This window comes from Electrophorus electricus, unplaced genomic scaffold (genome assembly GCF_041902795.1).
Source record: "Electrophorus electricus isolate QZ-2024a unplaced genomic scaffold, ASM4190279v1 Scaffold307, whole genome shotgun sequence".
Taxonomy (NCBI): Eukaryota; Metazoa; Chordata; class Actinopteri; order Gymnotiformes; family Gymnotidae; genus Electrophorus; species Electrophorus electricus.
In genome coordinates, this window is record NW_027658591.1 from 1 (window position 1) to 19,966 (window position 19,966).

General features: G+C 41.6%; 2 protein-coding genes across 2 annotated transcripts; both read right to left on the minus strand.

Moving 5' to 3' along the window:
- Positions 1–5,306: 5,306 nt before the first annotated feature.
- Positions 5,307–15,870, minus strand: LOC145655643 (breast cancer anti-estrogen resistance protein 1-like). The gene is made up of 8 exons (XM_081709132.1): positions 15,652–15,870; positions 14,609–14,869; positions 11,541–12,935; positions 10,961–11,083; positions 9,221–10,147; positions 8,932–9,006; positions 8,509–8,766; positions 5,307–8,140 (listed from the first exon to the last, which is right to left on the minus strand). The coding sequence occupies exons 2-8, from the start codon at positions 14,618–14,620 to the stop codon at positions 7,958–7,960; spliced, it is 2,973 nt and encodes a 990-aa protein (XP_081565258.1). The 5' UTR covers positions 14,621–14,869; positions 15,652–15,870; the 3' UTR covers positions 5,307–7,957.
- A 415-nt stretch (positions 15,871–16,285) lies between these two features.
- Positions 16,286–19,958, minus strand: LOC145655644 (tripartite motif-containing protein 72-like). Its single transcript, XM_081709133.1, has 9 exons — positions 19,925–19,958; positions 18,953–19,000; positions 18,802–18,849; positions 18,560–18,664; positions 18,346–18,384; positions 18,028–18,066; positions 17,822–17,848; positions 17,352–17,378; positions 16,286–16,971 (listed from the first exon to the last, which is right to left on the minus strand). The coding sequence occupies exons 2-9, from the start codon at positions 18,996–18,998 to the stop codon at positions 16,454–16,456; spliced, it is 849 nt and encodes a 282-aa protein (XP_081565259.1). The 5' UTR covers positions 18,999–19,000; positions 19,925–19,958; the 3' UTR covers positions 16,286–16,453.
- Positions 19,959–19,966: the final 8 nt, after the last annotated feature.

Below are 19,966 nucleotides of genomic sequence, written 5' to 3' on the forward strand. Positions count from 1 at the left end.
CAGCTAACCCATCAAACTCAAATGAAAATGTAGCCTATGCTTTAAGTTAGCAGCGATGTATCTAGGTATTTAGACAGAAACTGAGTTATGTTAAATGGGATTTTTATCAGCATTCTTTAAGTCTTCCTCATTGTAAAAAAGAAGCAATAGTAAATATGCAAGAATGCGGAGGATGAATAGATCGGTTGTTCATTCTGAATCAGCCTAACTAATGATAAAATCATGGTAATCACAAATATAAATTACATTTCACTAGCTGCTTGCTTACCGCTGGTCCTTCTCTGTGTCCTCCAGAAAAACCCCTGTTGTGTTGAGACTAGATTTGAAGCTTTTTGGAAGTTGCATGTGTTTTCTGAAGGTTCATGCTTTTTTGAAAACAGACAAGAAACTAAGCAGTATAACGGAGAACACTACCAAAAAACAACACCTGGGAACAGTTAGGGGAGGATAATAATACACAAGACAAGGGACAGTATCCTGGAACAAACCAGAAACAAAAACACGCAGAAGCCATCACCATTCTGATAGAGTTGGGAATTGTGAGGACTACCTCACACACAAAGGCATAACTGACTCACAGAGGGGAAAATAAAGAGACTGATGCTGAATTTGCATCTGGGCTATTTAATATTGTATTCCAAACTCCAGATTTGCTTGATGGCAGTAAAAAGTGGAGAGAAGTGCTAGACTTTCTATCGCCTTTCTATCTGTTTCAGCAGCATTACAGGTCCAGTACTTCCTGCATCCTGCTGAATCAAATATACTTTTGTTTTCCCAAGAGACTATTTATGTTGTGACTCAGTTTTTCAGACTACCTCCTTTATACATCATGCCAGAATAGCAGGCTATTGGTCATTTTGTGTGCCAATCGAATTTCGTTTTGCTGCATTAGTAGACGGTTCATGGCCATGTTAATTGGCAAAAGGCACCAGACTCTCCTCAGGCTCTCCCCAGAGTGGCAGTCAATGTGAAACTAATGAGCACAGCTCAGAATGGGATTGGGAACAGCACCAGAGGCTCAAAGCACCACCTACTGACAGACAGAGTGGTCCAGTAGGATGCTAACACCAGACAAACCAACAAAACCATTGCCTGGTCCGAATAAAAAAAAAAGGCATACAACTCAATGCCACACACCTGGATACTCGAACTTGAATGTATAAGGTCAATAAAACCAACACTGGAAGGCAATGAGAAGACAATTGCCCAGGTATATTAAAGAGATGCACTGTTCCCACTGCTGTTCTGCATAGGTGTAAATCCTCTTAGGCAGATTATCAATAAGAGTGGTTACAGGTACAGATTCATGAGAGGAACTGCCATCAGCCACCTTGTGTACACCCTCCTGTATGCACTGATTGACTCACTGATCCACCTGACCCAGATGTACAACATGGACATAGGTCATTCAAGCTGGCGAAGTATAGTTGGCTGACAGTAAAGTGACGGAGGGGAATGGTGCTTCCACAAGGCCATATCACAGATCTGGAAGTCAACTACAAATGCCTAATGATTCTCAAATCCTGCGGGAACCATGAGGCAGAAACGAGAAGGACAGCAATGGCCAAGTACCTCCATAGGGTAAGGTCCTCCAGAGTCAGTTGAACAGGAACAATAAAATCAAGGCCAAAAACACATATGCCCTGCCAACCATCAGATACCTAGCAGGCACAATAAGATGGGCAAGAGAAAAACTAGAAGCTACTGATGTCAAGACCAGAAAACTCCTCACAATGCAGTGGACACTTCACCTAAGATCCAATATCCAAAGGCTGTATGCCAGCCAGAAGGAGGGGGGAAGGGGCTTACAAAGCATAAGATCCACTGCCAAGGGTAAGACACACAACATCCACGAATACATCCTAGAAATGGTTCCTGAGGATGAGCTGGTGAGGAAGTGCCTGAGTCATATGGGGGATGTGGTCACCATGGACAAGAAACAGGCACCATGGCAGGATAAGCCCCTCTGTGGAATGCACTGCCAACAGACACAGAGGTGGCTTACATAAGACAATCCTACCAATGGCTGGAAAAAGCAGGACTGGCGGACAGTGCAGAGACAGTAATCATGGCAGCACAAGATCAAGCACAAAGCACTTGGTTAATTGAAGAAGGGCTGTATCACACAAGAAGACCAAAGATGCAGACTCTGCAGGATGCAAGATGCCAGCAGTGAAAGCATACACTAAGAAAGACAACCAAGTTGCAGGGATCTTATACAGGAACATGTGCAAGGCATATGAGCTAGCCCCAAGTGAAAATTGGAGGAATTACAGAGACTGGTGAAGAACAACAAGGCTAAGACCTTGTGGGACCTCCAGGAGAAGAAAACAGAAATGGTAATGGATATGAAAGTACCAAGTAATGGAAACATCTAAACAAAGGAATATGAGAAGTTTGAAAAATAAGGTTGGAAAGAAGAAACAGAGAGAATGTGGAAGTTTAACACCAAGGTTGTCCTTGTGGTGATTGCGGCACTTGGGGATGTGACCCCAAAGAGGTTTGGCCGCAATAGATCCCAGGAATGACATCAGTCTCAATCCAGACAAGCATAATTCTAGGACCAGCAAAAATACAGCACTGCACTGGTAAAAGGACCAAATGTGACAAAAATATATGACCACCAGCTGAAATGGTGAATCAGGAATTAACTGGAAAGCCCTGTGTAATAAATAAATAAATGGTTTTGGCATCAGTTATTCTCTCTGATGCAGCTGTGCTGAATGAATGAATCAGTTTCATGCTGATTGGTGTAATGACACAATAGGAATCCCTAGGCCCTAAAAGTTGTGCAAATTATATAGTGACAACAACTTTATCTGTGGCTCCAAGAAATATAGCTAGCTAACTAAGAGTTTCCTAGCATTGCAGGTTAGGTAGTTAGCCATATAGTTGCAGGTACATTTTCTCACTTTTTGGCTAAATCACCTACAAACAGTCCCAGCACATATTTTCCTTTACAATATCATTTGATTTTATTTGACAACTACTCGTCCATCAACAATTTAGAGATTACCTCATTGTATTGTATATTACTGTCCATAATTACCTTAAAATTGGACATTCATTTCATTCATATAAAACATATTGTAAATCATTTTAGGGGTTTCAGTTATTTTCAATGTAGGAACCATTTATATTTGATTATCTCATTCTAACATGATTGTACTTCAGAGATTTTTGATGATAATCACGTTATGAGTAAATGTGTAGCTTTTATGTTTCAGGTCAAAATGGACTCTGCTGTTAAAAATGTAACCAGAAGTGGTGTTTTGTTTTTGTTTTTTTCCTGAAGAAAACTTTATTTTTGACAAGAATACATTTTAACAGAAATCTAACATTACATCAGCATAACTTAAACATTTCAAATCCTTATTTGTAAAATACTTGTCACACCCTGGAGTCTGTTGCAAAAGAGCAATGCTGAATGTATGGACAATTGATTGACATAAAAGCTCATTCTGCACATGAAAGACAGTATGTGACTGTGTGTGTGGGATTTGCAGGTATATATTTTTTTGGATTTGTATCAAGCTGTGCTGGTCATTCTGGCACCCCTTATGTCTGCTTCCAGCAGCCTAAACAGATACATACAAGTCTGAGTAAAGTTGTTGGTTATCTGTCTGTGCTGTCTACAAAGGACCTCTGACTTGGCCAGAATACTACAGTAGTAAGAAATTCTTTGTGTAATCCAGATTTACTGGAGTACTGCATGGACATTCACATAACATTTTGGGAAGACAGTCAATTTAAGCTTTATGATATTGTATATATACACAGGATACAATGTTGAATATCCTATGCCATTAGAGCTCCATTATGACAACCTAGATGCTGATCCTTCACATAGGACTAAGATATTAAAAAGAGTGTTTACAAGGAAAAGAGGTATAAAATTGAATTAAACATATTAATAACAAAACATAAGGGAGTATAGAGATTCTTTGTCCTTTCATAATGATTTGCATACAGGGCAGAGGCCTCTGTAGAGGCCACGACAGGCTTCTGCAAAGGATCCTGGGTAAGCTTGAGTGGACGTCAGTGTAAGATATACTATCTCTTCACCAGGATCAGGACTGTAAAGAAAAACAATCTTCTTTAGGATAAGGTTAGGAGAAGTCTTTTTTGGAATGTGGTGGTAATGGGTTCCAACTGGTGTGGGTATTGAATATAAGTTTGCATATGTTGACTAATGTATAGTTTGGATATGATGGTGGTGAATACAAATACTAATATGTAAAAGAAGGTGGGGTGAATACATAATCACTTCTGACAAATGTATAAAAATGTGGGATCTTTGACTGATTGATAGACATTCTTCGGAGGGTGCCTCAATGCTTGTTAATGTTAACCTGCAATAAAGGACAGGACCAGCTATTCTCTTCTACTAATTCTGAAGTCCATATCTTTATTTTATATGAGAATGTTTAACTTTCAGACGAGCTGACTGGGCATTCAGGAACGACAGGACCCTGCTTACTCTCTTCACTCCAGCAACCACAACATCATGAGCCCTTCTCAGGGATCCTCAGGTCTGCATCTGTGTTTCATTAAATCAAGCATACAACACCTCCAGGAGGCTCAACATTGACGTCTGGCATTCCAGCCCCCCCCCCCCATGCTCACTTTAAAACAAGCCGCACCTTTTAAACACTGTGCCACTAGCATACACAACTGCACTTCTTAAGCACTAAGCCACAAGCAAACACAGCTGCACCTCTTAAGCACTATATCGCTAGCAAACAGAACCGTAACATCCATGATGGCCTTCCCAGTGACTAAGGCCGTATCCCGCCCCACTGACACCATTAATGCATACTCAGTGCCACCAGTACCATATGGATATTACCTACAAGCACTCCCCAACGCAAATCCACCTTAGTGACTAAAGTTGGCACCACACCGTGACATGACGACTCTGGCATTATGAGGCATTACCCCAACCTGACTGACTCTCCCTGACCACATCCACTGGCTAGCCCTTTCAGCTACTTCCAGCACCTCCTTCAGAGGTACTCTTAATTTACAACCTCCAATGCTGAACTGCACAAGCAATGATGTGGCAGACTGTGCTATAAATTCCCTAACACCTGTCCCTATCCAACTTATATGCAGTTGCGCCTGTGTTCTCTCACTTCAGGTACCAAGTCAGCATACTTCAGCTTTTTCCTTTCTAAATGTTCATCCACTGCATCATCAAATGGAATTGTAAGATCTATAAATTAAGCTACCCATTCATTTTCTGAGTACAACACCATGTCCAGCATCAGCATAGTTAATGCAATACACTGTGGAACCTGTAGAAATTTCCAATCTTCTCATACAAACTCAATCACTTTATTAGAAATACCACTTGGCAATGCGTTAACCTTTAAGCGTTTACTATCAAACACACGCTACCACTCTAAGCACTTATCTTGTGTCTTGTATAACATCCTTGTGACAAAATAACATTATACACTGATAAATATATCACAAGCTGTAATGGTCCTGTAAAGCACCTATTGAGTAGGCATTTAAAATAGTATTCATAGTATTCTCACACCTTGCCCTGGAAAAAAGTGAAACAACCAGAAAATGAAAAAGGCAATACTCTTAACCAATGTATTATAACAAAATGTGTATTTTGAACAAAGTGGCATTGACAAATAGAAGAAGGCCTAGCTACAAATTTGGGATTTGGGAAGTGCCCCTTGGAGCTGCCAAAAGAAAGCCTGTAAAATTTAAAATAACAATAATCGAGTGGCAGATACATTCTGGTACAAAAAAGCAAATTCACATATACTTAAAGCAACAGTTTGAATTGTTAATGAAATGCACATGCACGCACACACACACACATTGGATTAATCTAGAATTTCAGAAGCACTTTGCTTGCACAGCTGATAATTTGTCTGAAATGTCCTGTTTCTCTTGTATATCTTGTGTACTACACTGGGGTTTTTACTACATCTATGTTAACCATAATATGCTGCAGTTACTCCCTGGAATCTTTATATACACACACACACACACACACACACACACACACACACACACACACACACACACACACGCAACTTAAGGCCATGCATACACTTGATTTAAAAAAGCAAAAAATAAAAATAAATATGAACACAATGATTTATATAAGTCCTAAAGATCACAGCATTGCAATTTTTTCTTTTTCTATAGTATTTAAGCTTTTCAGGTTGATAAACACTTTAAAAAAGGACATTATTCAGGGGAGAATAAACAAAAAGAGATAAGAAAGCCAGCAAGTAAACACTTCTTGCCTCAGAATTGTCCCAACTGAAATGTTGGGTCTGTTAATACTGATGTGGTCCACTGAGTGGCACTGTGAGACAGTACAGACTAATGCAAGGAACAGTCAGCTGTTGACTTATACACTTTTGTGTATTCTGTACTACAGGTGTGTTATCTATGTAAACATTAGCAGAAGTATTCCTTTAACCCAAACATGCCAGCTGAGGTGTATTAGGTTCAGAAAGTCTTTTTTTTTTTTTTGCAATTATTTCATATCACCCAGTTGACTGAATTAGTAATTTGGATAGAGCTAATTAGGAAATCTTGATGGTTGGATTAAGTGCTGAGGACTTCCACTCTCATAACCTTAATCCATTTGTGCATTTCTGTCTGTGAGTTTACAGATAACATTAGTAGCATGGTTAGATCACCACAAAGGATTCTTTCATCACATTGTTGAGAAGAGTGAATTTTCAAGAAAAAAAAGGTTAAAACTGAGAGATGTAAAACAAGATAAGGAATTACACCTTCCTGGCATCCTGTGACTCATCCGTAGATATAAGCCAATGGGAAGAGCTGGGTAACTATGAGAGCACTACTAGACATGAAGTGTAAAACAGTAGGAACAGGTTCATGTCTGGACCTGCGGATGAAAGAAGATACAAAGCCCTTAAACCAGCAACGGTTAGTAACATGCTTGTGAAGATTTCAAAGCTGTTGTGAATACAATTTTATACACACCCATATAAACTGTTTGATATTATTGTGTATATTGCTGTGTTCTATAATATAACATGTCAAAAATTAAGTTTGATACTTCCAGTATATTTGTTCTCTTTTTAACAATATTATCTCTAACATTTATGTTTTATGATAATATGGTGAACAGCTGCTTCCCTGATGTGCATTCACAACTGACATACTTTTATCTTTACATGCAGAACTGGCACCTGAGGGAGGAAATGGGTGAAAATGGAGGGAAGAGAAGAAAATAGCTAGTGAAGGAGAAGCAGAGATGGAGAGAGGCCATGAGAAACAGGCAGGAGAGAAAGGGAGGGGACCTGTCCAACAGGTTTCTGATTCATGGGAAACGACAAAAAACATTCTCTTTTAACTGGGCCGTGTTTTTTTAAATGAAGAATTAGTCCCTTCTTGCCTCTCCATAAATACATGTATTCCTGCCAATAGTAGATATGATAGTGCTCTCTGAATGAACAAATGATTGTGCCAGTTTATGTGACATGTAAGGCAACAGCCTAAATTGTTCAATTTGACAATCTGAACCACGTCTATAACACTGAAGTCACGTTAAAAAAAGATTGCCCTGACACAACCACAGTCTGGCATGAATGATCACCATTATCCAAAGTGTGTGATGAATTGAACAAACCCAAACTAAAGCCATAACACATCTTCAGACCAAAAAAAAAAAAAAGCCTATCAATAAGTTATTAAGACACACAGAGTTGTCCAAAAAAGAAGAACAAGTCAAAACGAACCCAATCTTGCATATTCCCACATGTGCACACACACAAACACCCCACAAACTGAGGTACAGACCATCCATTCACTGTGGTACCGGTAAAATCAGTGGTACAATCATGACACCTTTTTGAAAACAATCAATAAAAAATTTACTTATAATACAAACACGCACAAATAAGGCATTCTGTTATGAAACTGTCATAAAACAGAAAAAAGAAGGGAGACATCAAGATATTTCTGCTAGTCGCTGGAGGAGCCCAGAGAAGCCAGCTGCTTGCTGTGATAGGTCAGCCACTCTGTCCACCATTTCCTGTGTAGCTGGCACTGATGGGTAATTCTGAGCGGCCCCTTTGGTTGCCACAACAACAGCTTTTAACGCCTGACAGAGATGTCCGCTGGAGGTGGTGACCTGAAGAGAGGGGTAAAGATTTGTGATAGTGAAACGCCTTTGTAAGATGGAGTGTTATCTGTTTCTGCCGACAGGTGTAGAAACAGCATTATGTTGTTTTATATTCCTACAGACCTACACACACCCAAAAACACACATGACATCAATTGTTTAAATGCTCCAAGCCTGAACCTTAAGTCATCAAACAGGTATGTGTGTCTCCTTACAACAATAGCTGCCTTTGGTGGCGATGCAAAACAACATCGACAAACTGCAAACATTAGACAAGCAATACTTTGATAACAAACCATTCATTTTCTATATGACTGTTACGTCAGAAATCTGGCATCAAGATAAGTGAAAAACAATAACAACACAGACAGGCCTACCTTTGCCCTGAGGTCAGAAGAACTGAGGAGGCGAGCAAGTGTGTCGCCAATGAATACCAGCTTGTGTGCGGTCACAATGAGACTCTTCCCCCTGGAAACAAAAATCCGTGGTGGCTGGTTCCCCTGAACGCTGGTGAACAGCGAGTCAATGGCGTCAGCCAGGCAGGAGAGATGTGACAGGCTTTGGGATGAATAGAAGGAAAGAAGCTCAGAGTCCTCCAGAGACAGAGACATGGGCATAGGAGGAGAGGGACTTAGCTGGAAAAGAAACAAAGATTGAAACAATTAAGAAAGGATTAAATATTTCAGTGTGCCTAAACAAAACAGGGTAGTCAAATGTGCAAAGTGTAAACCACAAGAGGTTTCTGCAAACACACAACATTCAGCTAGTGTGTGTATGTGCATGTGTGCGTTGCTGCTCACTCTGGTATCGTTTGTGGAGATAACTTGTGATGTGCCGTTCTCTGTGTGTGAGTCAGGACATAGCTCAGGTTTTCCCTGGATTAGGACACAGAATCAGAACAGAAAACAGTGACTCAATTAAGAACATGTAAAGCTCAATGAACAAGTTCATTATAAGTATGGAATATATAGAGATGAAACAAATGGATAGAAACAAACAGACTCTGTAAGGAAGACAGACACAAGGAGTCTTAGAAAGACTAACTGCACAAGAAATACAGGTGAGTATCAGTAATTCCAGGCCTCTAACCTGCAGCTTGACGTATCCTACGCTGTCCCCTGTGGGGTACAAGGGTGGAGTTGCAGGGGTTATCCCAATTCCTGCATACTCATTTCCTTGCTCCTCATCCTCAGCCGCATGTACAGTGGAGGGCAGAGAGGCTGGCGCCGGGGGCAACGGGAAAGCCACAGGTGGGGGAGGGGGCAGCGGTCGCTCCTGGATCCAACTGCCCTTGCGTGATCCCATCCCTCCAGCCATTGGTTTGACTTCGGCCACTGGCAAGGCGGGAAGTGGTCTCCGTGACAGAGACTCCTGGGAAGGGAGGCGGGGTCTGCTCTGATTCTGCAGGAGAGAGGCGGAGTCCTCCAGAGCTCGGCGGACCATAGAGAGCAAGCTGTCAGCTGGACTGGCTGTGCCACAAACCGAGAGGGCAGGAAGAAGGTCTGCAAGCCTAGACCAGATTTGCTGAAGTGGAGGCGGGACATCGCCGACCTGGCCCGCCTTCCAGAGGGATAGTATCTCAGCCAGCAATGTGGCCAGGTCCCTGGAAGGGGTAGTGGTGACTGAAGCAGAACTCAGTGCTGATTGGATGAGGGCTGAGAGGGAACCTTTCCACTGGATGTCACCAGAGCCAGTGCTGGACACAGATAGGCGGCGGGTAGGCATGTCCAGGGTGAGAGCAGGCATGTCGTAGATGCCACCATCAGCTTCTGAAACATCCTCAGATGCCGATTCAGACTTTCCAGGACTAGGGATGGAGTAAACCTCAGCATTTCCTCCTCCTTCCACCACAGATCCAGCCATCTCACCAGGTTCCAAGGAAAGACCCGGCATACTCGGAATGCTGTAGACATCTTCTTCTACTTCTATACTCACCACAACCGGTGCTGGGACACTGTATGTTTCCCGCTGTATGTCTGAGGCTAGATTTAAAGCGAGCGTGGGAACATCATAAATCTATGTGAACGAGAATCAGGCAAAGGAGAAATGTTACTCACACAGCGCAGATGATCGTTCTTTAACAACCCCAACCCCCGTGGCTCTCTGCCACTGTCCAGTTAGACAACTGCCTTGTGTTAAGAGCCATTTTGTTAGAGCTGAACTCTCTTTAAACAATGGTGGCCTGTGCATAGAGACTGGTCTGTGCTCTATGTCTTTATCATTGTGAGCTCTTAACAGAGAGCGCATATAGCGCTTTGGACCCTATTCAGAGGCCTATATGTGCATGCACTGTGATGACGCATGCTTTCAGTGACCTTGATGAGCACTTGTGGCCAGTCTAAAATGAGAGTGCAGGGAAAGAGACTGCACTTTCCACTGCCTTATTAAATACAAAGAGCCCACTCTGTGGATTTAGAGCATGTGTTATTAGTTCTGTAGCCTGTAATCATGTCTTTATACTTCTGAGGTTGACGGGTAAGGAGGGGTAACCTCCAAAATATATCTGAGGTAAATGTAATGATTAATAGAGGGACAGAAGGAGAGAGTGTGTGGGTGGAGAAGCAGTGAAAAAAAAAAGTGAGAGGGAGTGTCAGGCCACCCAGTCCTCCAGAGATAGACGGGTGTGACCAGCTGAACGAGAGTAGGGCCACAGACAGATGGGATTAGCTCACAGCAGTGAAAAACAGGTGTGGCCGTTAAAAGAAGAAACGAGAAATAGAAAGAGAGGGAGAGAGGGCTTATAAGGAACTGTCAGCAAATGGTGTGATGACTGCAAAAGAGAAGGACAGATGGAATGAAGAAGATGAGATGGAATGAACAATGATTTACCTCTGATTGCTGGTCTGTGTGTAAAGGGACAGCACGTGGGGTGTTATAGATACTGTCATCCTCCTCAACAGTTGCTGCAGGTACTGGCTGCTGCCATCTCTTGGTAGGAGGAGTATCATACACCTGAAAAAAGACAAGTCAAAGACAAATCTTTTATGTGCTGTCATCAGCAAAGGCTAACTTCTTGTCAAATCATCCTATTTATCCACAAAAATAGTTGTAAACACTGATCTAAGCAGATTCTGTGTGGGGAGTTCACTTTTTTTAGCCAGACTGGAGTTCACTGAACTCAATTGCTATGTGGAACTAACTGACTTACACATGTTAGGTATCTGTATCAAGGCCTGGTCTATCTGTGCAAACGAACAAAGCTTGTCATTCATTGGGAAGGTTTGGCTGATTAACACCACAGGAGTGGGAAAAGATGGCACATCAACCCAGCCGGCCCTTATTCAGAATAAATAATAAATATATATAATCCATTCCCTAACAACCCCCTCCCCACTAAAACCCTCCCTACCCAGAACAGTGTAGCGCCTTGGGCAGGTTGTCTATTTCCTCCTTCCCTCTGTGTTCTTACCTGATCACTGAGTTTTCCACTCTCAGAAACTGTGCATTCTTTTTCATTTACACTTGCATCCTCTGCCTTCTTGCTTTTTTCTTCCTCCTCGTTTCTTCCATCTTTGCTTATCTGTTGTTGTTCCTCCACTCTGTTGGCCTGTGGGTGAGCAGGGCTCGCCTGGAGAGTGGGTTTCACAGCCGGTGGTGTTGTTGTGAGTGGAGCTAAATCCTTCCTGGTCACACCTCTAACTGGTGGCGTGGGTGGTGGGGGCTTCCGGACAAAGTTTGGGGAACTCGGCACCCCAGCCTTCCCTGCCCGAACAAGAAGAGGGGACCCCCTTGCTGCAACCTGGGAGAGCTTCTCGCGACTCATGGGAGGGGTGGCACAGGGACCCTGGGGTCTAGGAGACACCCTGGGAGTAAGAGGTGCCTGTTTTAGATTTTGTCCTGAGGTGGGTGGTACAGCTGCAGATCCAGGTTGCAGTTTGCGCTCTGTTTGAGGAGTCCTGCCTGTTCCTGGTGCAGTCGGGGTTTGGTACATTCCCAAGCTTTCCTGTCCTGCTTTGGCTTGGCTGACTGCGGCCGTGTCCTGAAGCCTAGCAGCAGACATTAAAGCACACTGTCCCGCCACTGGAGCACTACTTACTGGGGTCTGATATACATCCTCACTTGGTAACGCTGCCACAGCTGGCCGAGGGACCAGGTAGCAGCCATCCGCGTATCCCGCGACCCCCGTTTCTCTCGGGCTGAGATAAGCAGCTTCCCCAGCTGTTTCCCCCACCGGTCTGGCTACGGCACTGGGAGTAAGGTATACCGATTCTGAGACCAAGGCACCTTGAGATCTGTACCGTGCTGCCAATGGTGCAGGAGAGGCAGGGGTTTGGTATACCGATCCTGCCTCTCCTCCACGGCCTCTAAGAGAGGGCGACCGTGGGCGCGCCTCCGCCCCCATCTCTGGCCAGTCAGGTCGCAGCCTGGGGCCTGAGCTGGAGTGGGAGCGGGGCCGCCTGCCCTCAGCCTGCCAGAGGTCCCCCTGTCTGCCTGGGCCTGATGCCCCTCCAGGACTCTGGTACACTCCATCTCCCAGACTCGGAGGCGACAGATACACCCCATCTGCATCTTCCACACACAGCCCGTTGGTGCGGGTCTGCTGCCCTGGTGAGAGGTAAACCGAGTCCACGCTAGGAGTCCGACGGGTGTCTGGGCCCAGGGCAGGTGCTGGGACAGGGAGGGTCTGCAGGAGGCGTAAGCGGTTTGCGGGGGCAATACCCTGGCGACCATGAAGAGAGCAGAGCCACCATCCAGGTCCCCCTTCCTGCTCCTGCTCCAGAACCATCAGGATATCGCCCTTCCGGAATGCCAGCTCCTCTGGACTTTCAGCAGCATTGTCAAACAATGCCTTCGCTAGCACCGTCTGAAAGAGAGAGAATGAAAGTGTTGTTGTGTGAAAGATAGATGAGGGGTAAACTGGATGGTGATTTTAATTGAATATTTCAATTAATAATTTTTCACAAAAAGGTGGAGAGATAGCCTTTCTAAATGAAAAAAAATCTTAATTTCAGACTAAATTAGCTAAACAAATAGCCAGGCAATTAAACAACAATCATACAAAAATATATAGAAAAAAAAATCTGGAAACTTGAAAGAATCTAAACAGTGACGTTATAATTGGAGCTCGTGGTGGGCTGTGGGGGTTCAGACAGCTACCAGAGCAGCGGTATCAGTCCCCACCCACATACTAGAAGTGCCACTCATAACTCCATTCGATCCAGTTTAACTCCAATGCACTCTCATTTAAAAAGCTTCAAGATCAGTTTAGTTACATTTCCAGCTAATTATGTTTTCTATGGCTAAAAACTCAGATCTCACCCAAATAAATGCTGCCTCAGCTAATCCATGTATCATATTACTAGGACCAGACAAAAATCAAACCAAGCCAAAACATTTTAGATAATATACCACATACTAGCATTACAGTATACTTGTTTGTCCTTAGACAGAATTCATAAACAAAAATGCATTAGATTAAAAATGACCTTGTTTTCTTCTTTGTATAACAGTGAACTGACAGGTAATCTGGCAAAATCAGACAGCTGGAAGCCATGACCAAGCAATAAAAACAGTTTCTGAAACAGATGGAATAGTAACCCTATATCTACTCCTCAGAGGGCACAGCCAGGAAAGGGTTCATTTTAAAGGTTAATAGCAGAATCTTGTTAATGTAAATGTAAATGTAATGTAATGTAAGATTCTTGTTCATATTAGACATGCAAGTTTTTAACATTGTTTTAAAAACACTCAGGGAATTTCTATGACAGAACTGACATATAAACCTCGGTGAGATATTATGCCTCATATCCACTCTTGTCTGTAGTGATCCTTTAGTTTGCTAATCGACTATAATATCTTATGGCTGCTCAGTGACATTGTCTGCCAAACACCCATGTGTTAGCTAAACAGGTGAGGGCTACTAGCAATGACTAAGTCAATTAGTTTATTTTGCTACAGGCATAGTAAGCTTTTTTTTTTCTGATGGCTGGGAACCAACACCTAACCATAAGAAACTTTACAGTAATGTGTGGCTACGTTGGTTGTCCTTTAGTACAGCACAAAGAATAAATAAGTAAATGAGTAGGAGAAGGTAAGACAGAGTGAGAGAGATCAAAAGAGAGCAATAGAGGCAGAGAAAACAGAGAAATATAGAACAGATGATCATGAGAAAAATGAGTGGGGGAGGGGTTCAACATCTGTCCCTCAGTTTCAGGCTCTTTTGTCATGCGCTCAGCCTGTACCTCTCTCTCTCTCTCTCTCTCTCTCTCTCTCTCTCTCTCTCTCTCTCTCTCTCTCTCTCTGTCTCTCTCTCTCTCTCTCTCTCTCTCTCTCTCTCTCTCTCTCTCTCCCTGAGGGACAAACTACTCTGGGACAAGCTGAGCCCCAAATGCTCCTCCTCCATTCTCCCAGAGGGACTTAAAATTACTGGTCTGTACAACAGAGGATTTACAATGGTGAATGTTAAATATGAGTGCTTACATGTCACACTGGCAGATCTTTAAGGTAGTATGATCAAGAACATGCATGCACACTTACAGAGAGGGACATGACTGCCACCAGCTGTGCGTGGTAATGCTCAGGCGGGGTGTGTGCTGGTTCCTGGTTGAAGCTTTGTCCCGTTCAGTGAACACTGTATCCCATGTGCACAGAAGCCAGGCCCGAGCTTTTTAATTTGGCTGTACCAATGGCAGGTTGACTTTTCCTTACATCCAAAAGAGTCGACTTCTCATTTTGGTCAGTTTTCTTAGCCTCTTGTGAATCACATGGTCTTGCGCAGAGTTCTCTCCCACGTTGAACCTGGTGAATTGAAATAACGTTTAGGTCTACTGATGCTTTCATAATTTTCAACTTTTGGCATCATTTATTCAATCTCCACCCCATGTTCACGATATTGACTTTGTCAGGATCTCCAGTCTAGCTTCTTTGGTTAAAAAACCAGTTTAACCAGGGAGCTCACAGTAGAGCTAAAACAAACAAGATCTAAACCATGACTGTAAAGCATTTACTGTCCCCCAGCTGAATTACCCCCAACCTTCCTAGTAATTATATCTTATTAGTTACTAATAACTAATAATAACAATTTCACTCTCCGGCTAAAGTCGAGAAATCGCTTTAATGACAAAAAATCGTAAAAGTCGTAAAAGATGCATATTCTCTTTAGCGATTTGTTAGTCATTAAAACTGCCATCTCATAACTAGACTGATTCATGCACGGACCCTCTCATTTTATAGGACAACCTGGTATTAAAATAATGAAGAATTTATTCATATTTAACCTGCTCATGGAATTATTCTCCTTGGGGTTTTGACGCTGTTGAGCCACGTTTCGTTTTCTACCCCAGAAACCCCATTACAACATAGGCTATTACGTTGATATCAAATGGATATCAAACTCTAGCGGAAATTTCAACAATTAACAATAGAACTCCCATCAAATGTAAAGATGTATCATGAGTGTTTAGGCTCAGCAATAATATTTCTAAACAAATGTATTTTATTTTCATAACAAAGACTTCGGCGTTATAACCTCGAGTGCCCTGGTAAAAATCAGTCCGAAATAAAGAAAACTGACGTCTTACCGTCACATTGCTGTGCGTACACCACCAAAATAAGTGATGTGGAAAGAAAACATATTCGTGGAAACAGTATGGCTGGGACGACTGCTATTTTTGTGCTTAATTTGCCGTGATTCTCGCTTCGCCCTACCCTGGCCTTCTATAGGATACATACGGGGGATTCGGTTTTGAATTACAGTCGCGAAAGCAAATGTTCGCTCCCCCTTTCTCTACTCTACTGAATACACAGAAAGTTTGCCCCCTAATGGACAACTTTATGAACAAAGACAATTTACCTAAATTACAAAATCATATAAAAATAATTACGTACACACTGTTGTTGGATAAGCAGTATATTAGATATTTATACATCTATACTACTGTGTTTCTGGACTAGTAAAACGTATGGCACCGTTTTTAGAATACACTTTGTGATATTATTTGTGATTTTACAATACGCCTCTGTTTTTGCTTGGCAGAACACAATTGCACCTGATGTGTATTTCAGAATTCTGCCTCAAAATGACTGAAAACCAGTTTGCCTATGCAGCATTTCCGTGACAGTTCTGAAGCTCTGGTGATTTTTGCGCTTAAGCAAAAATCTGGTCATTTTTGTGCGAAAAGTTATTTTAGAATAAATATTAGACTGGAAACATGTAATTTTCCCAAATGGTTCTGTTTAAAGTTTTCCATAGTAGTAAGAACTCTATATTACACTATGTATAACAGGTTTGTTTAACATTAACAAAGGATTTGGCTTTAATTTAAAATAGCTTTAATTTATTAAGGAAAAACATTGTCAGTGGTATTCATCAGATAAATACAATTAAAAAGACATTAATGCATGTTGAATTTGTTCAATTCCAACCTGAACAGCTGCATAAAAAAGAAGCTTTTCTCTGAAGGTTGCCAGATAGGTATGTAGATGAAGTCTAGTGGCTGCATCGTAGAAGGATAGCTGACCGCGTTTGTAGTCCAGGTACAGTCCCAGTCTACTGGGAGTGGCATAAGGTGTTGGGATGGCCTCACCATCGTTAATTACTATTTTACCATCTGCTGAACCAATTGTCCAGATGCCACCAGCAGGATCTGAATCATAGTTGTTATCTGCATCAAAGGATTGCGTACGTAACCCCAAAGTCCATGAGATGATCTGTGTCACTTCAACTTCAAAATAGGACCTTGTGTTCAGCGCGACCTTTGATGAGACACAGATACACGTCAGATAGGTCTCAGCTGTCGGGAGCCGGGGGGGACTGCTCGGGGAGGCTTGATAGAGACTTCTGCCAGTGCTGCTCACTCTGAGGAGTGAGTTAGCTGATTGACCATTAAAAGTCATATCAGCTGTTGAGAAATTGTAAACAAGCATACAGATATTCAGTAACATGGATGCAGAATGATGATCACTTCAAGAACAGTTGTTAGAGACCAACGTCTCTGGCTGCTTTGCCCTTGGCTGACCTTTTAGTCTACTACTGGCCATGTATACTGAGGCTATTCTGTTCATGGCAGCATGTCTTGCATGACTGTTAAAATAACAGGTTTCACTTTGTAATGTTATAACAACATAGTGGTGACCCTCAAGTAGGAGCACAGAGATTTTATTCAACTCAAATGAAATACTCAAGACATTCTGGAGAAGGTTTGGAGCTCATTATTAAACTCATTATTAAGACTCTTTGTTCATGGGATGTATATGAGCTGTACATGAGTTGTCACGGTACCTTTAACTGCCACAATCCATCTCCACACTGTAAAGATGCAGAGAAAATCGCAAATTATTAGAGCATGGCACCATGGCACACCTAGAACTATGCAAATATTCCAGGGCACTTATGGAATATTTCTTCGGAAGACACTGATTTTCTTGAAAAAATTTAGAAGTCAGAGAATTAGCCACATTTAACATTCATTATTAAAGAAAGAAGAACATGGGCATGTTAGTATTAGGAGACACTTGTAAACAAAGCTAACATCTGTGCAGGGCAGTGGTAGCTCAGTGATTCCTGTACTTGACTTGTAATCGGAAGGCTGCTGGTTCAAGCCCCACCACTGCCACTGTTGGGCCCCTGAGCAAGGCCCTTAACCCTGAATTGCTCAAGTTGTTTACAGTCACATTGGGTAAAAGTGTCAGCCAGATGCCATAAATCTGTGCAAAGGTTTTTAGTCTATCTGAAACTGACCATTTTCTTACCTTCCTCTGGAACAATGCCTTCTTTTCCTGTGGGAATACATATGATAAATAGTTCAACAGCAGCATTCAGTAGGCAGAAAGCAATAAAACACTCAAGAGTGAATATTACAAGGGACAGCAGCATAGCCTATATAAGTATGTTGATTACAACAAAACAAATATGCAAACAACCAAAAACAACAACAACAAAATTCAACTGTACTTACTCGACAGACTGGGAAACTCCTTGTGAGCTTTTGTCAAACCTGAAGAGAGCAAGATATCTTTAAAACACTTCTCAACTGACATAAAACTGTTCTTTTGGAGTACATGCAAAAATATCCTTTATATATTCAAGCTACATGAGCAGATGTAGTTAGCTATGTCTGTACCCACTACATAAAGATAAAAGAGAATACATCTGCATTGTACAAGTCTGAATTGTTACTCATTACATGACAGTACATCTAGGTAACATGCTCACATATATTTAATAACAAACATGTTTCTACATGGTTCATCAAATACTGAAAAATTATATTCACCTGGATTAAGAAGATTACTCATTTCAGTTAATTTATATGCTGTTGAAAGTGAAAAAAGTAGTTATTTTCCCAGTTATTCAATATGACACAGGAAAATCACCTGATAAACAACAGAATAAAACAGATAATCAAGTTGTTTGCTGCCCATGGGGTTTATAAGAGTTTATTTAATTATCTTTAAATAAGTATTTTAAAACACAAATTCTCCACTCACCAGTTACAATAAGGCCACCCAGGAGAGCAAGTACTGTGACAGCAGTAGCCAAGCTGAGTAATGTGAGTGTACTCCTACGCAGAGTGACTGTGGCTTCACTATTAGCTGCCAGTACCAGAAAACTCTCTATTACATGTGTAAAGTATAATTTTGTCTAAAAAAAGACTAAACGTAGGCCTTGAGATTAGATACTTTCTACCAATACATTGTTTTGTTAATACTAGGTCCCATGCATGGTTTACCTTCTATGTTCTGTAGTTGTATTTCATGCAGTGTGATGCCATTAGCTCCTGGACTCCATGAATAAATAAAGAAATTGGATATTTAAATATTCCAAATTATAATTATTCTTTTTTTGCTTTTAATAATCTGTAATAATAATAAACAATTTACCTTCCTCCAGAGATTCTGAGTTTAAGGAAACACGGTCTCTTGGCATGTCTAGAAAGAGGAAAAGAAAATCAGAGTTGAGATGCATAGGACCAGACTGAATTAACTTTTTTGTATGCATAGGATGAGACTGAATGGTCTTTTCGACCTAAACTAAGATGAAACACAAAGAGACCAATAAATAATTCAGACATTTAAAATGTATTGTTTGAGATGAGGAAGAGCAACTCATGAATTCATAAGATCGTCGATGGCTGTTTTCAGGATACCAACTGTTTATTAATCTATTTGGCTACCTAATCCTACAGAAACAATAGTCTTTTACTAGTAGGTCAGACTTGTAAAATACGATTAACTTAGCAAGGTAGCGGTAGGTTACCTAGCTAGCTACAACAGATCGGGTACTGGCGTACATATTAGCCAGTTAACTATGTAGCTGGATAACACGTTGAACAGATTACCCGGGTGGCTCGCTTGAGTCAGATAACTAAATCAATCACCTAATGATAGTTTCTTTTACCAGGTAGTTTGGGTGAAGCAAAATTTTAATATTACCAATGTGCGGAATTATCACGTTTACTTATGCATCACACAAAATGAAAAACAAACAAACCACAAAAGGAATATGGCAGTTTTAAGAGCTGTGTCTACGCCTCTCACTTCGTATTAGATAGCTGGCTAACTGCGTTGCTAACAGTTTTAAGATGGTTGCTATGTTTCACAACAACCCTAGAACTCTACGAACGTTATTTCAAACTCAGTTTTAGAGTACTGAGTATTGAGAGCACTGAGTGACAGAAGCCATGGATCGGTCTGAGACCCACTAACAAGTAAAAAATACAATAATCTCAGATTGATTAATTTAGAAAATATAACAAGGTAAGGAACAAATATAGAAAGATATGCATTTCAATGTATAAAAAAATCACATGAAAAAGCTGAAAACCGATTCAATAACAGATTTCAATTCGGTACCGTAGTCACCAGTAAGGAGGGCACTAAACGACTGGTAGCCAA